General features: G+C 42.6%; 1 protein-coding gene across 1 annotated transcript in view; it reads left to right on the forward strand.

The window, feature by feature from the left end:
• Positions 1-26,359, forward strand: part of LOC309555844 (complement C3-like) — a 362,933-nt gene that overhangs the window by 220,361 nt on the left and 116,213 nt on the right. The window contains exons 20-25 of the mRNA XM_082258010.1: positions 6,044-6,183; positions 10,098-10,304; positions 17,259-17,313; positions 19,528-19,614; positions 21,865-22,068; positions 24,694-24,751. Of these exons, the coding sequence (XP_082114136.1) occupies positions 6,044-6,183; positions 10,098-10,304; positions 17,259-17,313; positions 19,528-19,614; positions 21,865-22,068; positions 24,694-24,751 (751 nt within the window). The remainder of the gene's footprint in view (positions 1-6,043; positions 6,184-10,097; positions 10,305-17,258; positions 17,314-19,527; positions 19,615-21,864; positions 22,069-24,693; positions 24,752-26,359) is intronic.

Genomic DNA, 26,359 nt, shown 5'->3' on the forward strand with positions numbered 1-26,359 from the left:
GGGGTCAATGCAAGCAGGGTTGTATACAAGATAGAGATCCGGATCCCAGAGTATAACTGCGCCCGACAGAGAGATCCACCTTACATCCACCTGATGGGTATAGTTAGCTCCGTACTCCTCAGCCAAACCAATGCTCCTCAGAGTGAGAATGAAAAAGGGGGCTAATATGGTGAAGTACGTTTTATACAGGTTTATTGGAAATAAGGTAGATACACTTACATTGTATCAAATAACAGCGGGCATAAATTATATCGTGTTCCGTGGATACCAAAGGCAGACGCCGCATCTACATTCCAATGTACTTACCGCCTGGTCTCGGAAGTGGCGTAATAGCGTGATTGCGATCAAATCGTCCTGACCGGTTTCGTCAGCGCGTTGGCTGTCGTCATCAAGGGTCATTTCCAATAACCCGCATAAAACGTACTTCACCATCTTAGCCCCCTTTTTTCATTCTCACTCTGAGGAGCATTGGTTTGGCTGAGGAGTACGGAGCTAACTATACCCATCAGGTGGATGTAAGGTGGATCTCTCTGTCGGGCGCAGTTATACTCTGGGATCTGGATCTCTATCTTGTATACAACCCTGCTTGCATTGACCCCCTATAATTAAGGGGTCGGTGCTTTCTGGTAAGCGCTCCTATACACCAGGTGTCCATTTGGTGAAGGGACTGAAGAATCATTACATGTGGAAAGTCATCCTTTAGAGACTTTATTGTTAGCAATTTTTGAGTTCATTTTCAGATTGCTGGTATATGGGACTTTATCCACCGATTCACTCTAATTTGATATTCACCTATATTTTGTTTCCATCTGCCAGGCGTGCTCATAAGGTTTTCTTTGAAGCTCTGAGCCCAAACTTCCTGCATTCCAGGAGTTAATTAACACTGAAAAAGGGGGCTGGGATGGTGGGGGGCTGGTGAATGAGTGTCTTTTCAAACTGCAGAGCTCGGAAACTAAAATGGTTGCCTGACAAAATGGTGTCCCAGCGCAGGATACCATCACACCTCCCCCTTTTGTGGGTGCATAGGAGGGGACTGCAATTTCCCCCCTGACTCAACCGACTCCCGAGGGTTCGGTTTGTCGCGACAAACCATCAGCATTTCCATGGGTGCTGCCTTCCTTCTGCTCAAGGATGGCATATGCTACTTTCCTGGGGAGCAGCTTCTGGCTCAGATAGAGAATGAGCTTTTCCTCTCCTTTTGCATCCCTCTGGCCTAGGGCTGCATCTGGCCCAAAGGTAATGGCATAGGGTTGTGCCGGGACTGGGCGTTTAAATTCCGGGCCCCATGTCCCAGGGGCACAGGCCAGTACCTCCATCAGGGCCGGATGGTCCTTCTGACACACTGGTGTCAAGGATGCCAGTTAAACAAGGGTACCGTTGAGTTGGTCAGTCACAGGTTCAGCTGAGCCACTATAGTCACACCCCAGCATCCTCCGGTAGCCAGCTGTACCCAGGAATGATGTAACCAAAGTTGTGGTTTGAGGAGTAGGCCAGGTCCTGGTAGCCTCAGTTCCAGATCTCTGGGTGCCTACTCCTCCCTGCTGTTCCCAGTACCAAACCGCTGACATGTCTATCTGACAGTTACTGGGCAGAACTGTCAAACTAGGCCATGACAGATTGTTGGGGACTGCGGACATGAGCCCTGGGTGTTCCACCCAGCCCGGGCCAAACACTACCAGGCCCCTAAAGCAGGCCACTGCACAAGGTTCAACCTCTCCCTGTAGATCACACGTGACCCTTAGGGAGGTGTCTGATGCGTTCTTAACCCTATCTAGCATTGCCGTAGATGCAGTTAAGCCACATGGGGTGGGGAAGGCTGGCTCGTCCTGAGCCTTCCAGGTTAGAGGGTTTGCTCCACGCCCCCTGCTCAGGTTCAAGGTGGTTAGACAGCGGGCACCAGCCATCTGCTTTGACACCTCATGGTTCCTGGGCACGGGGTAGGCCACAATCGCAGGGCTGGCATTCAGCCCGCTAAAGGCTCCACAAAGCCTTCTCTCGGTCTCCTGTTCCCCATCGGCCTGCGCCTCCTGTGAGAAAGGGGAGGTCGCAGGTATGGGGGGAGCAGACACCCAGGCGCCCACCTCGTGGACGTCAGGGTGTGCCCTCCCAGGGTCTCCAATATCTCTGTAAGCACTGCCAGCAGCATAGATACCTGGAGGGAGAAGAGTGGTTTCAGCTGAAGGCCCAAACCCACTCCTTGAGTGTCAGCTACCGCTAACAGGACACCTGTCTTTCCCAGTTCAGGGGTACTACCTTTGCCCCTGGCATGTGCTGTGCTAGGATGCTGTGTAAGAATCAGGTTAAGCCACAAGCCCTTGTGCTTCACTCCAGGCCTGGTCCTCCTGATCTCACAGTGATCCTTACACATCAGATCAGTTGACACCTTCAATACATGTCTGTGAGGTTGACTGGACACAATGAACAGCTGTTTAACCCCTTCAGTCTCCAGGCCTCCTGCCTGTTGGCCTGCCACACCTATCTGCTCATTGTCCCAGTCAAGCTGTTGTGTACTCTTCTCAGCAGGGGGCCAATCAGCTCCACTCCTAAATGGTTTGAGAGCCTGGTCGATCTGCAGTGCTGGCTGACAGGCAGAACTACAAGTCCCAGCCAGCCGTCCTGTGGCAAACAAAGACAGCTGCTGAGGCTTAACAGACCACCAACATTGGCAAAACATCATCAGCATTATCATCATTAACATTATTAAAGCATACCCCTGGTAACTTCACAGGCAAGGGGGCCTCTTCTCCTTCAGAAGATGGAGCACCTTGTACTTCAATGCTCCCCTTCCCCTCCCCTCCCTCTGTCCATCCATAGGTTGCCCAGACATTAACCCAATATCTGCATACAGTACCTTGTCAAGTCCAGAGAGTTCCGTGGAGGCATCCAGGGTGCTCTTAGCAGGGGTGTGGTAAGAAACAAGGGTACCTAAGTCGGTACCCAACAAAACAGCTGTGGGGATTTCCTCAGAGACTCCCACCTCCCTCATCCCACTCCTGGCACCCCAATCAATGAAAACACGGGCACGGGGTATTTGTGAGTGGGTCCCCCCAACTCCAGTGAGGGTAAAAAACTTTCCAGGCATGATGTCCCTTCTTCTTATCACTTCTGGGCTGACCAAGGTGACTTCAGCTCCTGTGTCCCGGAAACCAGTGACCGTCCGGTTGTCCACGGTGACTGGCTGCAAGTTGGCGGCGGTCACCCGGGATCTCCTGCGGACAAACAGCACGGAGAAAGAGTTGCTGGCCGGCTGACCAGGTGATGTCATCTGCTTCTGCTCAGGGCACCGTGTCCTGAGATGTCCGGCTTTCCCACAGGTGTAGCATCTGCGGGTGTCAGTTGCAGTTGAGGTGACACCAGAGACTGCAGGTCCTGGTCGCTGGGGAACTTGACTCATAGGTGCAGGAGGTGCTTCCATGTGCGATTTCCCTCCTTTTGTGCCATACAGAGGAGCCTTGCGATGGTCAGATACCCGAGTGTGGATGTAGGTATCTGCCAGTTCTGCTGCTGCTTGGGCAGAGGCAGGCTTCCGTTCCAACACAAACTGTCTGACGTCTGTAGGACAGATGTGCAAAAGTTGATCTCCAATCATGAGATACTCCACGGACTCAAACGTAATGGCGTTCAAGCCTTTAGTCCACTGCCCGGAATGTGGTGAGTATGCGGCTTACCACATCCATATATGAGTCCCCAGGCACCTTTTGCAGGGACCTAAATCGCTTCCGGTACACTTCCGGGGTTAACTGGTACTTTTGGATGATTGCAGCCTTTATGGCCTCATAATCACCATCCTGTGCTGTTGGCAATTCGACATAAGCATCCAGGGCCTTGCCTCGCAGCCCGGGCGTCAGGTACCGGGCCCACTGTGCTTGGGGCAGCTGGTACTGACGGCAAGTCTTTTCAAATGACAGGAGGTACACATCAATGTCCCTGTCCTTTTCCATAACTGGAAATTTGGCTGCCTGGCTCACAAGCAGAGAGGTGTCCCTGTGCTCTAGGGATCCGAGGTTCTGAGACTGTCGCTGTGGCTGGAGCTTAGCCATCTCCAGCTTGTGCCGACGTTCAGCCTCCCTCTGTGCATCCTCTCTCTCAGCCCAGAGTTCCGCAGCCTCTCTCTCAGCGTGGCGTTCCTCTCTCTCAGCCGCAGACTGGCATTCCAGAAACTGCAGGTACGCCATAGGATCCATCTTCTTGACACGTTGCACTCTTGATGTGCACTCCGTACTCAGATCATTTTTGCTCAATTTCTTATATTCCGATAAACCAGGCATGTTTGCAGGTCGAAAAGATAGAACAGAAAGCAGAGATAGGAAAGAGCTGTAGAAAGTAGAGATTGCTGTATGTCTCTTTAAAAAAAACAACAACAAAAGAAAAAAATGCACCAGCTTGTCTCTTAAGGACTGCTTTCCACAACCGTTACAATCCTTCAGTGCAGAGCTAATTCTTAACAGTGCACTGAATGCTCTTAACTGCAAGACTATCCCACGTACGCTGCCAGCCAATATGTGACGGTGGCGGGTATCAGACCCTGGCCTTCTCATCCAACTCTTGACCAAAGACCAGGCAATCGCACACCCTGCGGTCACTTGCGTAACAATGCCACTCTCAGCTGCACCCGGTACACAGATTGTCCAGCTTGCGGGACCACAATCTAGATGCCAGCAGGCTGAGAGCGATTGTCACCGGGCTAATTAAACCATTAACCCTTTCTCTGCCACCACCTCTACGTTATGATGAGCCCAGAGGACGCTCGTAATTTTAGAAATACCAATTATGACTTTAGAATAATCATCTGTAACACACACTGTCACCTCAGACAGGAATGTTCAGGGGATTTATTCTATACAGTAGCGCTCTTCCAAGAGGCAGGTTCTTTGGCTAGCTTGCGTTAAGAGCTTAGAGACAAAATTAACACTTTTCAAAATAAGGTTTAATTATAAAAAAGGTTTAAAATTGGTGCAAATAAAAATATTTACAGAAAAACGGGTTACAAAGAAATAGAGACGCAATTCAGCAATTTAGAAGAATAGATAAAGAATTAGAAATGAAATACTTGCATTCAAAGTCCCAAGTGTATCTTAGTTTCAGAAGCTGAACATGTGTGATCAGTCCTCCAGTTTGATGTTTCTGCTTTGATGATAAAATGAGAACTGAGAGCTCAATCAGCTTCTCTCTTTTTCTGTGACCCGCAGGGGCGTCACCAGAGGTCCTTGACCAATAAACACAGGGGCCATGGGCGGCTCATAAACTGCTAAGGGACCTCCAGTTTAGACAGATTTTATAACAGAATTCATATCTTGAAATAGGTAATGGTTAAATTCTTGAAACTGATATTTTATTGTACGGCATGGAATTTCACATCCATGGACACCAAACACAGGTTATCTCGTAATAACCTCTGACCCGTAAGGCATCTGACCGCTAGCTTGTCTTTCTTAGGAGCGAACGTGATCATGTTTGATCTCAATTCGATCTGTATTTTATTTGGCATTCAAATATATACTTTCTAGAGACATATCTTGTTTGTGTTTACAATTATGAATTTGTGTGTGAATGTATTACAGTTCTAATGACCATCTGGGCGGTGTGTTATTTACGACCCAGCCTGGTCAGTCTTAATGCTTGCTCGTTTATGGCTTCACAACCTAGCCTGCCATCTGCCAGGCATGCTGATAAGGTTTTCTTTGAAGCTCTGAGCCCAAACTTCCTGCATTCCAGGAGTTAATTAACACTGAAAAAGGGTGCTGGGATGGTGGGGGGCTGGTGAATGAGTGTCTTTTCAAACTGCAGAGCTTGGAAACTAAAATGGTTACCTGACAAAATGGTGTCCCAGCGCAGGATACCACCACACTACCTACTATTTGTGTCCATGTTCTGTTTGCATGGGTTTATATAACTTATTTATATTTTTACATCATAGTTTTTAATTATGTAACTTACACAGCAAGGCTCCATATGCCTGAACATTAAATAATTATGTTTAAGATCAAAGCAAAATACATTTAACTAGTAAATGGTAACTTTTTGTTCTTTTTCTTTATTCCAGGAATTTGTGTGTCAAATCCCTACTCGTTGACTGTTTCCATGAAATTCTTTGTTGATCTAAGAATACCTTACAGTGTTAGAAGAAATGAGCAAGTACAAATTAGGGCAGTTGTCCACAATTATTATGATGAAAGACAGAAGGTAATTATTAAACACTTTCCCAACTTCCGACAGCATCTTTCACCAGCTCGTTAAGCTCGTTAAAAAAAAAAAAATCTTAACTAACATTCCACAGTTTAACATATCTAAAAATTGTTCAAAGATTTCAAACTTGGCATAACCCATTCTTTTTAGTGATGTGAAGCTATAGTAAAAACTTTTGACAGGTTGATTTAAAGTATATGGGAACCCTTACTTTGTAAAACAATTCAGTTTAAAACAGAAAAATAGAAATGAAAGGAATATATATATATATATGTATGTGTATATATATATATATATATATATATAGTCAGAATGTTTATACTGCCCTGATATAACAGTTTTTATTCATGTAAATAAGCAAAGATCTGTAAATTAGGAGATTCTCAACTTATTTCTATAAATCAATAAAAATGCAAGATCGTTTTAAGTGACACTAAACTGAAGATAAGGAAGAAACAATTCTGTACAAAAATATATATATATTTATTTAATACTGCAGTGCAAAATAAAATGTCAAAAATATAATTGGTGATAAACACAAAGTTTAGAATAAAATGCAATAAAATATATCACACAGGTAATATGAGAATAAAATCAAAGAATATTATCTCAGAATAATAAGATGATCATAACCAAAGACTTTTAAAAGATGATTAATAGTCTACCAGGAAGACATAAAATATGGCAACCAATATGACAGATTTGACATGTGACTTCTCTCATCCAACAGATATTCATTCCAATATTTTAAATAAAGTTGCATGGATCAACATTGTTGCACCACGCCTCAAAAAGTCCAGATAGTTTTGGTAAAATATGTTTCTATTTAGTTAATCTACTATAAAGAATACATCACAACTGAACCATTTACTAAAGTCCAAATTAGCTTGAAATTCCAAGAAAAGAAAATTAAACCAATCATACTGCAGTTAGAATTGTCCCAAATTCAAATCTTGATACTAACAGTTTCAATGATGGATCAGTTAGGTGCATCTAAATAAGGATGATCAAATGCCTGTAGGAAAAATAGGAACATACTTTACCAGCCAAATCTTGTTGTCTGAGATGTTACACTGTCCTGGCTTCAGTATCAAATGTCACCCCCAATGTCTCCGAGCTTACTTCAAAAGCATCTTACTCCTCTTACGGTTTCTTCAATTCTCCCCCCTCTCTCTAGCTGACTAAAACTTTAAGCCCCCTGAAGTGTGGGCGGGGATCTCATTATCATATAATCTCTACGTCACTTAAAGCATCTAATTTCTAATTATTAATACCTGAATCCAAAATTAAGCAATCACCCCAAAATTAAGCAATCACCAGAGGGCAGTGTTGTATTACTATTAGATTCGGTATATAGAATATAATTGCATTATTTTCCCCCAGATAACCCTTTGACCTTAGGCTGGTTAAAAACCTTAAATTACCAAAACCCTGTCAAACACTTCAGACTCTTTGGCTAGAATGGAGAATATATGGCGATCATAAAAATTTACAAGACCTTACATAAACATTTCTTAAAATGAAGTAATTAGTTTCACCTAAGTAAAATTAGTACTTAGCAAGAATATAAAACAAAATATAGTATACAAAGCATTCCTAAATATCTATGTATGCTACACACACGCATAATTATTGCTAATATATTTTCTCACACATGATTGTAATGTATATTTCTTCAAAACCTATTTTAAATTAGCGTAATAGAATATACTAAACTATTGTTCATTATTACACACAGATAAGATTATAAGTCTAATAGTCATTAGTGCCTGGAATGGCGTCAGGCTGACTGGGTCTTATCTAAAAGAACGTCAGGAAACCAATATTTATTACCAAAGAAAGACAGAATTATCTGTTAAAATTGTAAGACCCTCTCTAAGAGACATCTTGTTTCAGAGAACATTTGAACTTTCATTCACCTCAAACAAAATGGATCTATATAGAACTGAATGCACATGGCCTTTATATAATTCCATTTTTCTTTTATTTAATCTCTACAAGACGAGCAAATTTTTATTTATACATTTTAACTTGATAAACGAGGGATGAGAAGCAACTGAGTAGAAGCCTGCAGTCACACTGGGTACGATTTAAAGCCCACTACTTTCAACCACTACTTCTGCACTTCTTCTGTGAGATTTGTAACTATTTGACAAGACTTCAGTGCTACTTCAAGGAGAGGGGCTGTCCATGTCACAGGGAGGAACAGTGATGTTATGAACAAAAGTTTACCTAGCAAAGGGTTAATATTTAACTTCTTTCAGGCTCAAGTAAGAGAAGCACCTCTAAGGCCCCTTTCACACGGTCCGCATTCCATTGCGGACTGTTCGTCTGCTCGTGGAGAGCAGTGGGGAAGGGATGATGTAGATGGCGGTGAGGAGGACGGTCTGTGTGGACAGCTTTACCCCAGATGCCTGCATACTTAGATGTGTAGATGTGCCTGTTTTAACCACTTGCTTACTGGGCACTTATACCCCTTCTTTCCTGACCAGGCCAGTTTCCAGTGCTGTTTAAATTTGAATGACAATTGCGTGGTCATGCACCACTGTATCCACATACAGCTTTTTATAATTTTTTTTTCACACAAATAGAGCTTTCTTTTGGTGGTATTTAATCACCACTGGGGTTTTTATTTTTTGCTAAACAAACAAAAAAAGACCGAAAATTTTGAAAAAAAACATTTTTTTTTATAGTCATAAAATCTTGTAAATAAGTAGTTTTTCTCCTTCACTGATGTGCTCTGATGAGGCTGCACTGATGAGGTGGCACTGGTGGGCACTGATCAGGAGGCACTGATGAGGCTGCACTGATGGGTGGCACTGATGTGTGCTAATAGGTGGCACTGAGTGAGAGGTGGCACTGATAGGCAGCTCCAAATGACACTGATGATGAGGCACTGATGGGCACTCATTAGCAGCACTGGTGGGCACTGAGGGGACAGATGTCCCTGTAACAGAAGGCGGCTTTCTTCTTTTTTTCTCACACTGTCAGAGTGATGGGAAAAAAGCCGATAACCGGCTTCTGTTTACTTCCGTGATCAGCTATCATTAGTAAAGGGCCTGCTGTAATTGGCCCATTTACCGATCTGTGATCAGCCGAGTCCCAAGGACTCGGCGATCACAGAGCACGCAACCCGTGGACACCCTCTCAGCATTTTAAGCCCATGCTGTAGCCATCTTTCGGCTATTCCACCGGCGCCAAGTGGTGAATCTTCAACCATGTAAGTTGCTAAATGTTGTAACCATATTGCTACACCTAGAAGCGCCTCTTTTCTCTTTTATGCTCCTGCTGGATTTTCCATTATTTCTTTTGGGGAAATTCACTTTGATATACTGTATGAGTGCTTTGGATTACAAGTACGTTTCCGGAAAAAAATTATGCTCATAATCCAAGGTTTTACTGTATATGAAAAAACATAAATACCAATTTTTCTTTATAAGTGATTACATAATCTCTGTTCCCAGCTGCATAAGGGTCTTGGAGAGGTAGGGACATTAATCCGCCCAGTGTATAGCTGTGCTGGGGACATGTTATAAAAGGACTGTCAGAATCACTAGGAATTTCACACAAAGTAAGCAATACAAAGAAAACAGGATACTCTTTTGACACAAGTACAACAGACACATATCAGGAATGCAGTAACGTATTCTTTATTCTTTTTTTCAGCATAGCTATTTTCCGCCAGGGATTTTTTATTAGTATAATATTTTTTTTTTTTTTGTCAAATGATGCTTACAAAATGTGCAAGTGTGTATATTCTAGAGTATTGTATACTTGCTATAACCAAGGTGTTAACAGCCTTTACCACCATGCTGGGATCCCATTAGTCACTAGCAAATTTATGAACTTCAGATCTACATGATCACATATTTTGCTATATTCAGATTTTTAATCTTCCTTTGCATTTACAGGTGACAGTGAGATTTTCTTACATTGAAAATGTATGCAGTTTAGCTACCAAATTAAGAGGTTATCAAGTGCAAGTGCAGGTGGAAGCACAATCTACAAAAGTGGTGAACCATGTTATAGTCCCTCTGAAAGTAGAAACAATTCACATTGAAGTGCAGGTTTATGGTCCAGGTATCAGAGACAAAGTGAAAAAATCCATTGATGTTCTGGTATGTAAACATGCTCTTCATACTAATACTACTGCTGCTAATACTTCTTCTTTAACAATGCTGTAATTATTGTTTTTTTTTATGTTATGATCTGTGTTATACTGTGAATTCATAAATAGCAAAATAATCACTGAATAAGCATTTTGCTACCAACTTTTTTTTTTTTTTTAATTACAACTATTGTGAAAAAATATAATAATTTTGATAACTTTAGGTGATATTACATATAATGATAGTATTTAATATATGAATATTTTTTTTTAATTTGATAATTATTTAGATGATTTTCCACATTAACATGCAGACAAAGGTGTCCAGCAAAAATTAGGTGCTTACAACAGTCACCCTTATCCATGTAGTTTTCTTTTTTTTAACTGTTGCAGCATTTGTTAAAGCACAACTGGCAGCGTAGTTTGTGCCAACCTCTGTCACTGTCACTTTTGCTGGTCAGCTTCATATACTGTAGGAGGTTGGATCAGTGTAATGCTTTGTACACACAATGAGATTATCAGGCGAATAATCATCAATTTTTTTTTGTTTTTTTTTGCATGCTAGTCTCCATATCGAAAACGAATAGGTTACTAGATTACGAAAATTCTACAACCGAATAAAATTTCGGAAGTGATGTAATATATTTGTATTTTCAGAAAAAAACTGTACTGATTAAACAAAAATCGTGCGATCTGGTATCGTGCGAGAAAAATGTTTGTGTTTGGAAAATTTTAAACGAAAGCTGTGTACTAACAAATAGATTATTGTACGATCACGTATAAAGCGGTATTTTTCCCTTAACGTCTTTCAGGACAGCACCTTGAGAGATGGCTCCTCCCTCTCACCAACAGGAAACACCCCATCCACCAGATTTTAAAAGGAGGCTTCTCCCACCATTCATCAGTTTTTGTGTTTCCCCCGGCCGAGGAACACCTGTGTGGGGAGTCTGGGGCTCTTAAGGTGCTGTCCTGAGAGAGGCTCCCTGCATCCACCTTACCCTGTTATTTGTAGTCTTTTGCTTCCTCCCATTTACGCGACCGACTGCAGTGCATGGGCTCCCTCTTCCCCTTGAGTCAGGACCCCTCGGAGTGCAGCCCCTGGATGGCATTTCTGGCTGGCGGTGCGGCCTTTTTTTTTTTCCCACCGCTACTTTTTCAAATTTGCCGCCGCTTGACCCGGATCGAGTGACGCTCGCCCGACCGGACGTGAGGTTTGCGGGAGGGGGCGCGCAGCGTCATTTCCGCTGGACGCATGGGAAGAGGGGAGGAGCAAGCTAGTGCTTATTCCGGTTCCGGTCCAGCGCAGGTGCGCTTTTGGTCTCTGGAACCGGTACAGAAAGCCACAGGACACACTGCCAGCGATGGAGACAGCTTCTACAGCAAGTGGGACAGGCACAGGCACCAGCAAGACCCAGGTAAGGGGTAAATGTGTATTACCTGACTTACTGTGGGGTCTCTCTCCTTCCTTTTTTGTTTCACTATCCCCCCTGGTGGCTGGGGGCCTGTAAGGGCACATGGGGCTTACCTTATGTCTTCCTGTGCACCTAGGTGGCCCTGAGATATAGGCTGACTCCTTAGAAAGAATTTTGTGTGTTTTTCTTTCATGTTTTCCAGGCTAAAAGTTCTGAAGCAATAGCTAAGAAAATGCCCCTCATGCAAGACAAAGTTGTCTGAACTTTGGAAAAAGACACTTTGTCAGGGATGTATTGATACCTTAGTAAAAGAAGAAGCATCTTCAGCATGTGGCGATTTAATTGCATATGTAAGGAAGGAATTGGATGCTACCATCCAATCTTTCCGGTCATCCCTACAGGATCCTGCCTTGAGTCAGCCATCAGCCTCACACTCTTCTCAGGGCTCCCAATTGGTTCCTTCGGTGGAAACAGAAATGGTTCCTCCCACCCAAGGAAGTCATTCCCCCTCGCATTCCAAGGCGGAAGAAGAGGAGGAAGGGGTTCAAAATATACCCTCTAAAGAAGAAAAGAAAGAACTATCCCTGCATGATAGGATGTATGCAGGCCTGGGTGAACCTAAGGGTCGCACCTTTACGGTGCATCAATCCATTTCAGATGCCATCAGAAATAAGTGGGCTGAGCCAGAAAGGAAACCCTTGTTTCCCAAAGCCTTTAAGAGGCATTTTCCTTTCGATGAAGACCCAGGAGCCCCCTGGAATAAGGCTCTAAAAATTGACGCAGCCTTTTCCCAGGTCTCTAGGTCAACTGACCTAGCATTCGAGGACATGGGAGTTTTGATGGATCCCATGGACAAGAAGATGGACCAACAGCTCAAGAGATCCTGGCGGTCCATCATGGGCAATCTTAAACCTGCTATGGCAGTGACCTGCGTATCCAGGAATTTGGAGTACTGGCTTAGCCAGTTAAAAGCACATATTACAGCCGATTCCACTAAACAAGAAATCCTGGACTCTTTCTCCACTCTCTCCACGGCTATAGCATTTATTGCAGATGCTTCAGCGGAATCAGTGAAGAGGACAGCAAGGTCAGCAGAACTAACCAACTCGGCCAGAAGAGCTCTTTGGTTAAAAACTTGGCCTGGAGATGCAGCTTCCAGAAACAAGCCGTGCAGAATCCCATTACAAGGGGATCTCCTATTCAGACCTGAGTTGGACTCTGTTCTAGACAGAACAGCAGACAAAAAAGTCCTTTCCTATCAAAAAGAAAAAGCAGCCACCTAAGAGGTTTTGTTGACCTAAAAAAACTCAACAGGATGGCAGGCCCCAGGAGAAGAGGAGAAATTGGTCAGCGCAAAGACCCAAGGGGAAAGGAAGCGTTCTATTCCATCCTCCTGCATCGACCAGTAAAATGCAATGACAAGACTTGGCCAGTGGGAGAAAGGTTAAGGGAATTCCTCCCCTACTGGGCAGCCATAACAGAAAAACAATATATTCTGGATATGCTGTCCCAAGGCTACAAGATCGAGTTTTCGGAGCCTCCGCCCGAAAGGTTCTTTGTCACAAACCTCCCAAGAGACGCAGCCAAAGCCCTGGCTATGACAGACCTATTAAAGGACCTGATGCGACAGGGAGTTGTCTGTCTAGTACCATTGGAGGAACAACATCAGGGGTTTTATTCCCACATATTTCTGAGAAAGAAACCATTGGGGGATTTTCGTCTTATTCTCAATTTGAAACCACTAAACAGGTCAGTTCTGAACAGGAAATTTCGGATGGACTCTATTTTCACAGTCAGAACCCTGTTAACCAAAGGATGCTTTATGGCATCAATAGACTTAAGAGATGCATATCTACATATCCCCATAGCCTCTCATTCACAGAAGTTCCTGAGGTTGGCGGTAGATATGGGGAAGGAAACGCTTCATCTTCAGTTCAAAGCCCTTCCCTTTGGCGTGTCATCAGCCCCTCAGATTTTTACGAAAGTGATGGCTGAGTGCCTAGCGCTCCTTCGCCTACAAGGAATCTCTGTGGTACTATACTTGGACGACCTACTTTTCTTTGCCCCTTCCAAAGAAAAGCTTCAAAAGGATCTGAACGAAGCCAGAGGTCACCTAGAGTCACTAGGCTAGATAGTGAATTTCCAGAAATCAAACCTCACACCAGCTCAGTGAGTTCGGTTCCTAGGGTTTCAAATATGTTCAGTGGAGCAAAAAAAAAAATCTTCTTACCAGAAGACAAGCAGGTCAAGATCCAAGTTATGGTAGCCAGGCTACAAACAAATCAATTTTGGTCAGTCAGAAGGGTTATGTCAGTCCTAGGAAACCTAACTGCATCAATACCAGCCATCCAATGGACAAGGCTCCATTTTCGGCCACTACAATATTTTCTCCTAAAAGTCTGGGATCACAATCCAGAAACTTTAGAGTCAAAGGTAAAAATCCCCACCAAGGTCAAGAGGACCCTCTGGTGGTGGAGAGACCAAGCAACCTTGTCAAGGGGATTGGCCTGGACCTTCCCGGTAGACCAAAGATTGACAACAGACGCCAGCAGATGGGGGTGGGGAGCTCACTGGAACCAAAACCTGGCACAGGGTACTTGGTCTCAAATAGAGACAAAGAAATCTTCAAATTGGAGGGAATTGAAAGCAGTCGGCCTGGTTCTGGTGGCCTTTTCTCAAAACCTCCAGGGGACTCATGTACAAATCCTTTCAGACAACGCCACTACAGTGGCATATTTAAACAGACAGGGGGCACAAGAAGCAGAACCCTACAGTTATTGGCAACAGAAATCCTGCAATGGGCGGAAAGTCAGTTGCTTTCCTTGTCAGCAATCCATCTAAAGGGCACACTGAACGAAGATTACTTAAGTAGACAGAAGATTCGAGAAGTGGAGTGGAGCTTAAATCCAGAAGTCTTTACATTGATAGTCAAGACTTGGGGACAACCAGAAGTGGATCTGTTGGCAGCAAGAGAAAACGCAACACTTCCACTTTACTTCTCACTCCACAGAAACGATAACTCTCTGGGAATGGACTCTATAGCGCATCCCTGGAACTTCCGCTTGGGATACGCCTTTCCCCCCTTTCAACTTATTCCTCTTGTACTGAGAAAGATACAGATGGAAAGAACCTCAGTGATCCTGATCACGCCATATTGGCCCAAAAGGGCCTGGTTTTCAACTGTACTTCAACTGGCAGCCAAACCTACTTTTCAGCTCCCTCCTCGTCAGGACTTACTTCTTCAGGGTCCAGTCTTTCACCCAGAGGTAGAAAAACTAAACCTCACCGCCTGGTATCTGAGGAGCAACTACTAAAAAGAAAAGGACTCTCAGACGCGGTAGTAACCACTTTACTTACCAGTAGGAAGAAGGTTACTAGAGATATATGTGCAAAAAGGTTGGAAAACCTATAATACCTGGTGTGGGTCAAGAGACCAAAAATTGGATAGTATTATATCAATTTTGGAGTTTCCACAAGAGGGTGCAGTGAAGGGTTTGGCAGTGAGTACCCTCAAGGTGCAAGTAGCGGCCTTGGGAGTATTCCTAGAAAAACCTATTGCCTCAGAATCTCTGGTCACCAGATTCTTCAGGGCTCGTACCCGCTCCAGACCAGCACCTATCAAGAGTTTTTGCAAATGGGACTTATCAGTAGTTCTTCAGGCTTTTACAAAAGAACCTTTTGAACCTTTAGAGACCATTTCACTACGAAATCTTTCCCTCAAAACTGCCTTTTTAAATGCAATAACATCAGCAATCAGGATTAGTGAACTTCATGCGTTATCAATTATTGAACCTTTTCTGTCTATCTATCCGGATAGGATAGTTCTCAAGACGGATTCGGGTTTTTTTTTCCAAAAGTAGCATCAACGAAAAACCGATCCCAAGAAATTGTCTTACCGACCTTCTGTCCTGATCCATCGGGAGATAAGGAAAGGCGTTTTCGTAGCCTGGACGTAAGAAGAATCTTAATGCACTACCTAGAGGTTACTAAGGAATTTAGATCCTCAAATTCTGTTTGTCCTTTTTTCTGGCAACAAAAAAGGTTGACAGGCATCAAAGGGATCAATTGCAAGATGGCTTAGATCAGCTATTTTAGAGGCTTACTCCCCGATGAAAGTATCTCCCCCACAGGGATTTAGAGCTCACTCCACTAGAGCTCTTGCCACTGCATGGGCAGAGAAAGCTGGTGCCACTCCAGATCGGATCTGCAAGGCGGCTATGTAGTCAAGTTACTTTACGTTTGCAAGACATTATAGGTTGGACCTTTTGGCAGCTGGGGACCAGGCTTTTGGCAGAAAGGTCCTTCAGGCTGTGGTCCCTCCCTAAACTAAGTAAGTCTCGATAATCCTCTCAAGGTGCTGTCCTGAAAGACGTTAAGGGAAAATTCAAGTTAGACTTACCGGTAACTTGTTTTCCAATAGTCTTTCAGGACAACAGGAGCCCGCCCTATTGAATAAATTTAGCTGTTATTAACCATATCTGTTTATGTGTTCCAGCGTGGGCCAGAGGTACTCTTCTACAACTGATAAATGGTGAGAAGCCTCCTTTTAAAATCTGGTGGATGGGGTGTTTCCTGTTGGTGAGAGGGAGGAGCCATCTCTCAAGGTGCTGTTCTGAAAGACTATTGGAAAACAAGTTACCGGTAAGTCTAACTTGAATTTTTGTACAACATTCTGATCAGGTGTACGGGGCTTGAGGCTAACATAGGTCCTGTATTTTCATATCTGAACTACACTCCAGACGTCATCTCTAGTTAGAAGACCCAGAGCCAAAGGGTGTAAGCAGAGGGAACAAGGGACAGGGTTGGTTAGCTGTAAATAGTCTGGCCAGCTGGAAACCAGACTTTTTGCACAAAGTACTATATTATGGTCTACCCTTGGCTCTACATGATTTAAAGTGACTCATGCCATTCCTCTTGCTATCACTTCTGAGGCCCAGTTCACACTGCAGTGACTTTGAAGCCGACATCCAAGTGTGACTTTGGCACAACTTGCATATCACATTTTTAACAGAAGTCAATGCAAGTCATGCTGAAGTCGCACCAAAAGTAGGACAGGAACCTATTTCCAAGTCAGAGCGACTCAAGTCACTCATTTTAGAACGGTTTCATTGCACTTAATGGGGGCGCGACTTTTCATGTGACTTGTGCTCTCAAAGTCGGAGCGCATGTCGCACCAGTGTGAACCGGGCCTAACTCTTTATTACTCCTTCTCTCATATCACTGCAATACCTATATGACATTTTGTTAATATCCATTTTACTTTTAGAAGTCTGATCTGCAATGTCTGTGTGCACAAAGTGCCAAATACAATTACACATCACATCCTTTCTACATCCTTCTTTTCTCGATTGGCTGGAATTGTAATTATGCATGGCATGTGTGACTTTAAATATTTAAGGCTCAGAAAATAGGCAAAAACCCAATCTATGCATAGTTTTGTAAAAAAACAAAAAAAAAAAAAAACAAAAGAAATGAAATGTATGTATTGGTTAAACAATTATGGTTATTCCTTTGGATAAAATCCCTGCTTTTGTTTTTCTTTTGTGGTTTAGCCAGAAGGAAAACTTGAGAGGAGGAAAACTGTCAGTCAAGTAGTAAATCCTAAAGGTTGGTTCATTCCAGTGACATGACAAAATATATTATCCAACTGTATGTTGTGTAGAAATATGGACTACAAATATGTGTGTGGGGAGGTGTAACATTGTGCGGCGGCAGTAAACACTTAGAGTCCAATTACAGTGAAGAGAACTTGTGTTAATGTAAAAGTTCAGCAATTCACAACAAGCCCGGTGGGAAGGCACCCAAATGGGAGCACTCACAGAATGTAACAGAAATGTGTGGCAGAGCAGGTCTTGGGCATGCCGACAGCATCTGTCTTAAGGGGCAGACTGTACCCAAATGGGGAGGTGTTCAAGAAGGATGGCATGTCTCTATTCTTTCCCTACTTGTCTGGAACCTCTCCCTGCCGCTAATCACTGTCCCTGTCAGACGGATGACCTGTTCCTACAATACTCACAGGTGAAAGGTGCACCAAGCGTGGAGCCAGGGCCTTAAATAGGCTCTGCCTGACCCAAGGTGTCTGCCAGAGTCACATGGGGTGGCAGCATCCAATTGGATAGCTTCTCCAGTGACCCAGGAAACCATAGAGCAACCATGTTTCTCTTGACTTCCCCTCCAACTGCAATCCCGCTGTGATCGAGTGCCACCTACAGTGGAGAAAATATACTGCACCTGCCTACATGTGTAGTATAGATAATTGCACAGTTATTTTTCATAAAAAGAGCAACAATGGTAGTGCTTACATTTGCTCTCCTGTGACCCACATTCAGCTATTGCCCACGCACAGCAGACTTGCACAGCCACTCCAGGCTCTGGGAAGATCCTAACAATATTGTCTGCTCCGCCTCTAAGCACGCCGCTGAAAGAGCTGGAGCCAGAAAGCTTGAGCCATCTGCGCTTACGAATGTACCAGATCAAGAGCTCTAAGATCGAGAACTGAACGATCACATGATCAGTGATCATATTGACGCTGCAGCATAGAGATGAGTACGTGCATCATTTTTTTTACATACTCAAATTTTAGGAGTGTGGAACCACAAAGAATTCCTTCATTAATGTCTGGCATGTTAGATATCCTGCATTGTGTCAAAACATTGCACACTTAATTGCATAATTTTCCATTGCAATAAAATAAAAGAAAGTGATGGTGCAGCGCTAAACAATCAAAACTAAAAATCATAAAAGTCCATATCCACAGAAATTCATAGGAGATGTCCAGAGGAAGTAATATATTAAAGTGCAGCTGAATAGCATATGCGTAAGGAAGCCACACCCAATCATGCTGCCTCTTACCCTCCACTCCAGACCCTCATAACAAAGTTCAAGATGCACAGTGGACAGCCATCCAGTGGAATCTCCAATATCAGTGATTTCCTCTCCAACAAATTTGATCGTCTCAGGATAAACCTCATATAGAAACAAAGGAAACACTCCTCATATTATAGAGATCTCAACCATGTTAAATAAGTAATAAAAATAAAACTGACATGATAGTAGTATAAAACAACCAGTGTTCCTAACCAGCAAGATGGCCACTGCGTTCCAGCATGCAATGGTGTCGTACATCTCCAACTCCTCCCTACGCGGTTTGTCCTCAAATTACATCAAATGTATGAAATAAAACTTTATGCATTGCTTGTAGTGTATTGATTATATATTGTATGGATTTTATAGTTGACGATGCAATAAATCAGTGTTGCAGTACCCACACCAGAGAGAAATCCAGTAGGGTGTGCCATAGGGCTAGGATTAAAATCTGAATCCTGATAAAGCACTGTGGTCATACATTCATCATTGTTTTTCGTTCAGCCAGTGGGCTGGTCGGAAACAAATGAACGGACACGCCCAACGGACACGCGAGGTGGATAGGGGAATCGTCTCCAGTACACTACTGTATTCTGACAGCGGGATTCCTCCTCTGTCAGAATACACTGATCAAACATAAATTTTTCAACAAACCCATTTGCAAGAAATTGTTAGATTGACTTCTCACAAATGGAAACAGCCATAGATGAATCAAAATTCAACCAGTGCCTGCAGAACTTGCTGAATTTCGATCCATCAATGGCCAGCTTTAGCCTCCATGTTAAACCCATTCAACTGAACACAATGTATAAATCCCACTTTTAATAAGGTTATATGCTAACCAGAGACAAAAAATATATATTCATTTTATTCTGAAAATGTAATTTTTAACACCAAAATGAAGCATGTTACATAAAGACAGCTATTTTGCTCATAAGATACTGTATTGTTTTTCAGGGAGATCTGAGTTGGTTCATGTAAGAAAAGAAGAATTAGATGACATAGTTCCAAACAGCCCTGCAAACTACTTTATTAGCATACAAGGTATGACTGCTGTCTGACTAACACACTTTGCTTGCATAAAAGTCCAGCTAAATACCTAATAATACTTTAAAAACTGCATGTGAAAACTGCAGCAAACGCTTCCACTGCTCACTTGACCCCCAGGCCTTTTCTGGCATTTTTTGTTTACACTATTAAAATGAGCATTTTTTGCTATAAAATTACTCAGAGCCCCTAAACAATATATATTTTTTTAAAAGCAGAAGCTTAAATCGGTGTGTATTGCCATTTTTTTTTGTAACACGGTAGCAGTTTTCAAACTTTTTTTGGGGGGAAAAAATACATCTTTTTAAATTTGAATGCACAAAAGCACAATATAATACGTAATTGTTTGGTAAAATGTAAAAGATGATGTTACCCTGTGTAAATAGATAAAAAACCTCATACTTTAAAATTACGCACGTCGGCACAACATTGACAAACAACGTAAATTTTACTATCCATAGGCAACGCTTTAAAAGCCTTTACAGGTAACCACTTTAGATTTACACAAAAGGTTTGGTGCTAGAATTTCTGCCCATGATCTGATGTTCGCAGTGATAACTCACATGTGTGTGACGATTGCTGTTTGCGTGCATGCCGGACGCATGTTAACCTTTGTGCACGAGAACAGGGGCACTTAAATTGTTTTATTTTTAAAATAAAACAGTGACAAGTACTTGCTATGGAGAGATCAGGGTCTATTAGACCCAATATCCCTCCTCTGCCCTTAAAAGCATTTGATCACACCAAGATCGGTATGATCAAATGCTTTTCATTTTCAATAATGGTGCTGTTTACATCCGAGGAAACTGGATGTGTATGTATCCCTTTTGCTTCATAGAGGTGAACAGAGTCATTTCAGTCTCTGTTTGTCTCTATTATCAGCTGGCAGAAGCACCGGCGGGCGATTGGGTGTCCCAGTGGGAAGGGACAGCCCGAAAAAGCCGTGGAAGGCAGGCAGAGGGGAGGGAAACGTCGTCTCCTCCTGCATGTAAAAGCAATCCAGCAGCTAGTTAGCCGCTAGGATTGCTTTTACAAGAGAGCTGACTGTTGGCTCTAAAAAAACAATAAACAACTTGAATTTGACCACTTGAAGTGCGTGTCAGTACCAGTACTGGTGCAACGCTGGTCGCCAAGTGGTTAAAATATTTCTACCCTTTTATAGATCACATACCACACACACATTGGTCTTTTTCCAGTATTAGGTCACCAGTGCACACTTTTCTCACCCCCAGTGATACCTAAACTCTAGCGCCCAGCACCCATTCTATGATGATAATGAGGACTGATCATCCCAAAACTGTGTAAGCAATCACAGGGCAGCATTGTTGTTTTAAACTTTTGCAAGCAAGCAGTGACACTCCTCTGCTAATGGGGTCTGTTGTATACCCCATTACAACCTGTTTATCCAGGCCTGGGTAATAAAACCTATTATGATGTGTCATAACTAGTCCTAAAATGTTTTTCCACTTTTGCAGCCAAACTGGGATAACACCTAGTTTATATCTGTTACATGTTCCCATTAAAGTGAATCTCCAGTTGTCTGTAGAAAAAATAAGTCAGCAGCTACAAATACTGCAGCTGCTGACTTGTAAAAGTAAAACAGGTATTCCCCAGCCTTAGGGGTCCAGCGCTATCAATACCTGGGGCAGTTCTTTGCCAGTCTTCAGATCACACCACCATCTTGAGTGTGGGAAGCTGACTATGACTTCCTGCTGGCTCACAGCTGGCTCCCCACTGCGTATGCGCAACACACATGCACTTTGTGAATGGTCCTGCAATCTCCTGAGCCCTGTGACATGTCCCAGGAGATGCACAGCACAGTCTGTATGTGGGGAATAAGTGATGTGGATGCTAGGGATATCCTTTTTTTCTATAAATTTTACATGATTTAGCACTGTGAAAAGTGCCCCAAACACATTAATGGGCACATTATTTTCAAAAATGTCCCCACTGTACTTTACTAATTTAACAATGCAGAGAATGTTGCTGTGGATGTCTGGTGAATCCAGCAAGGTGAATGTGCCTGTCTTTGTTTGGTTTTTACAAACGTGTCTGTTAGTGGAGTTCTCATTATAAAACAGAGAAAGCCGCAGTGCCGATCTGAGTGTAGCATGAAAGTAAATCACAATTTATTTGAAAGTAATGCACATCATCACAACAATCTCTCTTTTCCTTCTCTAAGTTTTTTATGTCTTTGTTATCTATAGCAAGTTAGTCTATTATGGAATAAATTGTTTTTTTTTCCAGGAGATATAATGGGAGAAAGTTTGCTGGGCATTTTAGATGAGTCTTATCTTGGTCGCCTCCTCTATATCCCCAGTGGTTGCCCGGAACAAAATATGTTCAAAACATCTACAAATGTAATTGTTACTCGCTATTTAGATGCCAACAAGAAGTGGGGCAATGTTGGAGCTGAAAAAAGGCTGAAAGCCATTGAAAATATTGGGCAAGGTACAGTTATCCAAATACATTGCTATTTTTTTTCTGTCCATTTATTATGCTTGCGTCATTAACATGCAATCCATTATTTAGGCAGTGTTTACTTGTCTCCATGCTGTCTCATTTATTCTTTATGTTAACCTTCCACTCAATAAAAATATGATCACAACAGATTGAGACCTAATTGCCTGAGCACAAAGCACATGGAAATGTAGGCTATATTTGCAAAAAAAATGTCACACGATCCAAGTATGATATCATGGTCACAATGCAAGGAACATGGAGTTTGCTAACAGCCCTAGTCACATCCCTGGAGGATGATGTTGAAAATCTACTTTGGCATCCATAAGAGAGTCACTGAGAGTGAGGAGCAATGGGCTGAGATGCTAATATTCGTTTGATTGGGGGAGCCCTAAAAAGCCTTTTTTACAAGCTTAGGATGCCAAGGAGTATCTTTAACTTAAAGGAGAAATCCTAGCCAGGCACAGGGTTATAATGGCTGTGCAATCTCAGCTTGTATTAAAAAAGGGAATAGGGTCTTGGGAGGCTCAAGAGGTCCCATATGTATGATTTGTTCCATCCTACAAAGAATTGGTTGCAACTGGATGTGCTGTTTGTGGATTGGGTGGTCTGCAGATGTTACATCATGGCCTTGCCTGTTAAGATACAGCAGTGCATTAGGCTTGTAGATCAAGAGTGTAGTTGAGCTGGTTTCCCTATTAAAGCAACATACTTATACCAAGAACTATCTCTTAAGGAGGGTGTGCCATGGGTGCCAGATATGTTGGCCTCCTAGCCCAAATGGAGTATTTTCCTTGGGAGAGACACACAGCACATTAGGTGCTGGTGATGTTAAGGTTTGGGATATGTGGCGATATTACATGAGCCTATGAAATGTGACCTGGAGATGTGTTTGTTACTATAGGAACTGAGACTGGAAGGCAAACATGTCCTATTACAATAGAAGGCTATCCAGTGGAAGCATTATTAGATTCCAGAAGATTTATGACATTGGTACAGGCCAGTATGGGGGACTCTGCTAAGCTTGATAATCCTAATGCAGTGCTCTTAGTCATGGGTGTAATAGAAGAAAGGATGTCAGAAACCCTGTCTGCTAGAGAGAGTCCTTTTAGAAAAATCGAGAGGTGTTTTCAGAATTACCTGGCCAAACGAACATAATTTGCCATGACATTGTTACTTAGCTTTACCTTATCTGGTACCTAAAGGTCAGAGAAAAGCCATTTCCAGAGAGAAGCAGTAATGTTAGCCCTTGAGGTTTTAGAAAATCCAATAGTGACAGGACATGCTTATTCTTAAGCCAGATGGCAATCTTAGGTTCTGCAATGACTTCAGGAAACTAAATGAAATATTCTAATTCAACATTTATCCTATACTCCAGTTGGATGAGTTGATAGCAAGGTTAGGTCCCATCAGGTAAATTACCACCCTAAAATCTAACTAAATGCTATTGGCAGATTCTGTTAAATTCCCTTAAAGAAAACTGTCCATGTTGCTCACTGCAACCAGGGAGACTTTTCATCTCTACTCTTTATAAATCACATTACTTGTTAAAGGGGTTGTTACCACAGAAATTATATTCACTGCCAGCCCCTCTATTATAATGAGGCATTACACACAGGGTAAATGTTTTTCTAAAATAAAGCTTGTAAATACAGTTTTCCAGTGATCTTCAGGCCGGTCACGTGACCTTTAGCCAGTCTCCTACTACGATCCAGGGCTACTGCGGGAGGAGCCAAGATCTCCCTCTGACATCATCGTGGCCTCTCCTGCTGTAGCCCGGGGATCGGAACAAAAGACCGCCCGGGAGTCACGTGACCGCCCTGAAGATCACTATAAAACGGTATTTACAAGCTTCGTTTTAGAAAAACATTTACTCTGTGTGTTATGCCTCATTATAATAGAGGGGCTGGCAGTGACAATTGCTAATCTTTTATTTCTAATGATAGCAGCAGGAGGGGGGGGCGGAGAAGGGGGGGGAGAGACAGACACACACGGAGCTGACAGGCAGGGAGGGAGGGGTGAGGGGGACAGAGGAGAGCTGCGGATGACGGTGGCACGCAGGCTGACCACGGTGATCAGGGTTCAGCAGCCATGATTATCGTGATCAGCACATGGAGTGGGACACAGGAAGTGCCAGGCAGGATCAGCCTGGTTTTTTACAGTTTAGAGAGGGGCAAATTAGACAGCACAAGCGCTGTGCTGTTTAATCTGCTATAAGGGAACATGATCTCTTTTTTTTTTTTTTTTTTTTTAAGGGTTACCATTTATTTTCTGTCTAGTGCTATATAATGTCCCATATTTACACAGACTGGAGGAAAGTAAATGATAAAGTATATTTATTGTTTATCACAACCGCTGTTGTAGAAATCTTACTTTCTATTACACATCACTCCATCATCCATTTTCAAAGGCCTGCTGTAGTGTCCTAATGCAAAAGTTATCTTAGTTAAAATCAAAATGTTGTGCAACATAGATTTTAATTAGCCCATTGCACAAGTATAATAGTATAAGTCAGCATTTTAACCTATACATTTGTACCTCTCTACTAGTACTTAACAAACATGAAACAGGTAGATCAAACAGTAAATATTTTATGTTTTTTTAATCCTGGAACAGGTTATATACAACAGCTTGCTCATCATTTGCCTGATCATTCTTTTCAAAAAAGCACTTGGTAAGATCCAGTTTTTCGCCTGTATCACTATGTTGCATTCTATCCTTGCCTTCTAGCCTGCCTTGCGATATGGTTTTAGCCAATGTGAGTGAATAAAAGCTAGGTGTTTTGGAACGTTTATTTGACATTTCTAGTTCTACCCTATGTTAGTTATGCACCTCTTTGTGCTATGCTTTACTGGAAAGTAGGGGGCAGTACAACAAGTTGATTGGCCTGAGAAGGATGCATCATGTTGGGATGAGTGAAGGGAGAACAATGAGATAATTTACATTATTAACGAAGGAGTGGCTTCACAACAACTCCGTGACTGTTCTTGAATGGCCCAGCCAGAGCACTGACTTAAACCCAATTGAGCATCTCTGGAGAGACCTAAAAATGGCTGTCCACCAACATTTACCAACCAACCTGACAGAACTGGAGAGGATCTGCAAGGAGGAATGGCAGAGGATCCCCAAATCCAGGTGTGAAAGACTTGTTGCATCTTTCCCAAAAAGACTCCTGGCTGTATTAGATCAAAAGGGGGCTTCTACTAAATACTGAGCAAAGGGTCTGAATACTTAGGACCATGTGATATTTCAGTTTTTCTTTTTTAATAAATCTGCAACAATGTCAACAATTCTGTGTTTTTCTGTCAGTATGGGGTGCTATGTGTACATTCATGAGGAAGAAGAATGAACCTAAATGATTATAGCAAATGGCTGCAATATAACAAAGAGTGAAAAATTTAAGAGGGTCTGAATACTTTCCGTACCCACTGTATCTCATCCATGTATCCCCTCGTTCTCAAGCTTTATCCTTCCTTTTTTCTTTCTTTTTCTTCTTCTTTTTTCTCTTTTCTTTTTTCTTTTTTCTTTCTTTCTTTTTCTGGTTTTGGGCTTCACTTATGTACCAGGTGTCTTACATCTATTACATTTATTATCATATTTTTATCGATGTATTTTTGGTGTATTTGGTTTGGGGTGAAGCTATAACATACAGACAAATCCTGCTGGGCCCTCTGTGTGTCTCTAATTGAGGAATACTACATGCAGCTGTGTGCTCAATCAATTACGATCTAGGAGGAGCACATGAAATGTTTCTTTCTTCTTTTTTCTATTTAAAGCAGTGTTTTGTAATGTTTATGCATGGTTACGACTAAGCAGAAGACTCCGTGAAACACGTCAACCGCCGTGCTTTTTTCCCCATGTCTCTGACTGTTGTGGTTGTAATTTGGATGTTTTTATCTTTTGGACTTCAATAAATCTGGATTTTACAATTGCACATCCTTAACCAGCAGTGCGGCTCTTTGTGTGTTCTCATATTGCTGTTAGACGCACTCCACATGTATGCCTTTCCAAGGAAGATGTTAATTTGGTGAGGCACTTGCACAATTCATAACAGGTCATAGGTGGAAAGTTTTGCTTTCTCAGAGAAAAATTACAAACCCCCCTCCTCAGGAGCTCCTAGCTCCTTCAAACACAGAGCACTTCCATGCTGTACCCAGGCTTCAACTTCAAAACCTAAGTTCAGTCCTTCCTTCTGCTTCGCCTGCTCCACAAAGAATGCGAGATGGTGATTTTTCTGGCACTTAACTTTCCCAGACCAGTGCCAGTTGAACCCTGGTACATA

The sequence above is a fragment of the Pelophylax lessonae genome (genome assembly GCF_965119305.1).
Source record: "Pelophylax lessonae genome assembly, chromosome: 1".
NCBI lineage: Eukaryota > Metazoa > Chordata > Amphibia > Anura > Ranidae > Pelophylax > Pelophylax lessonae.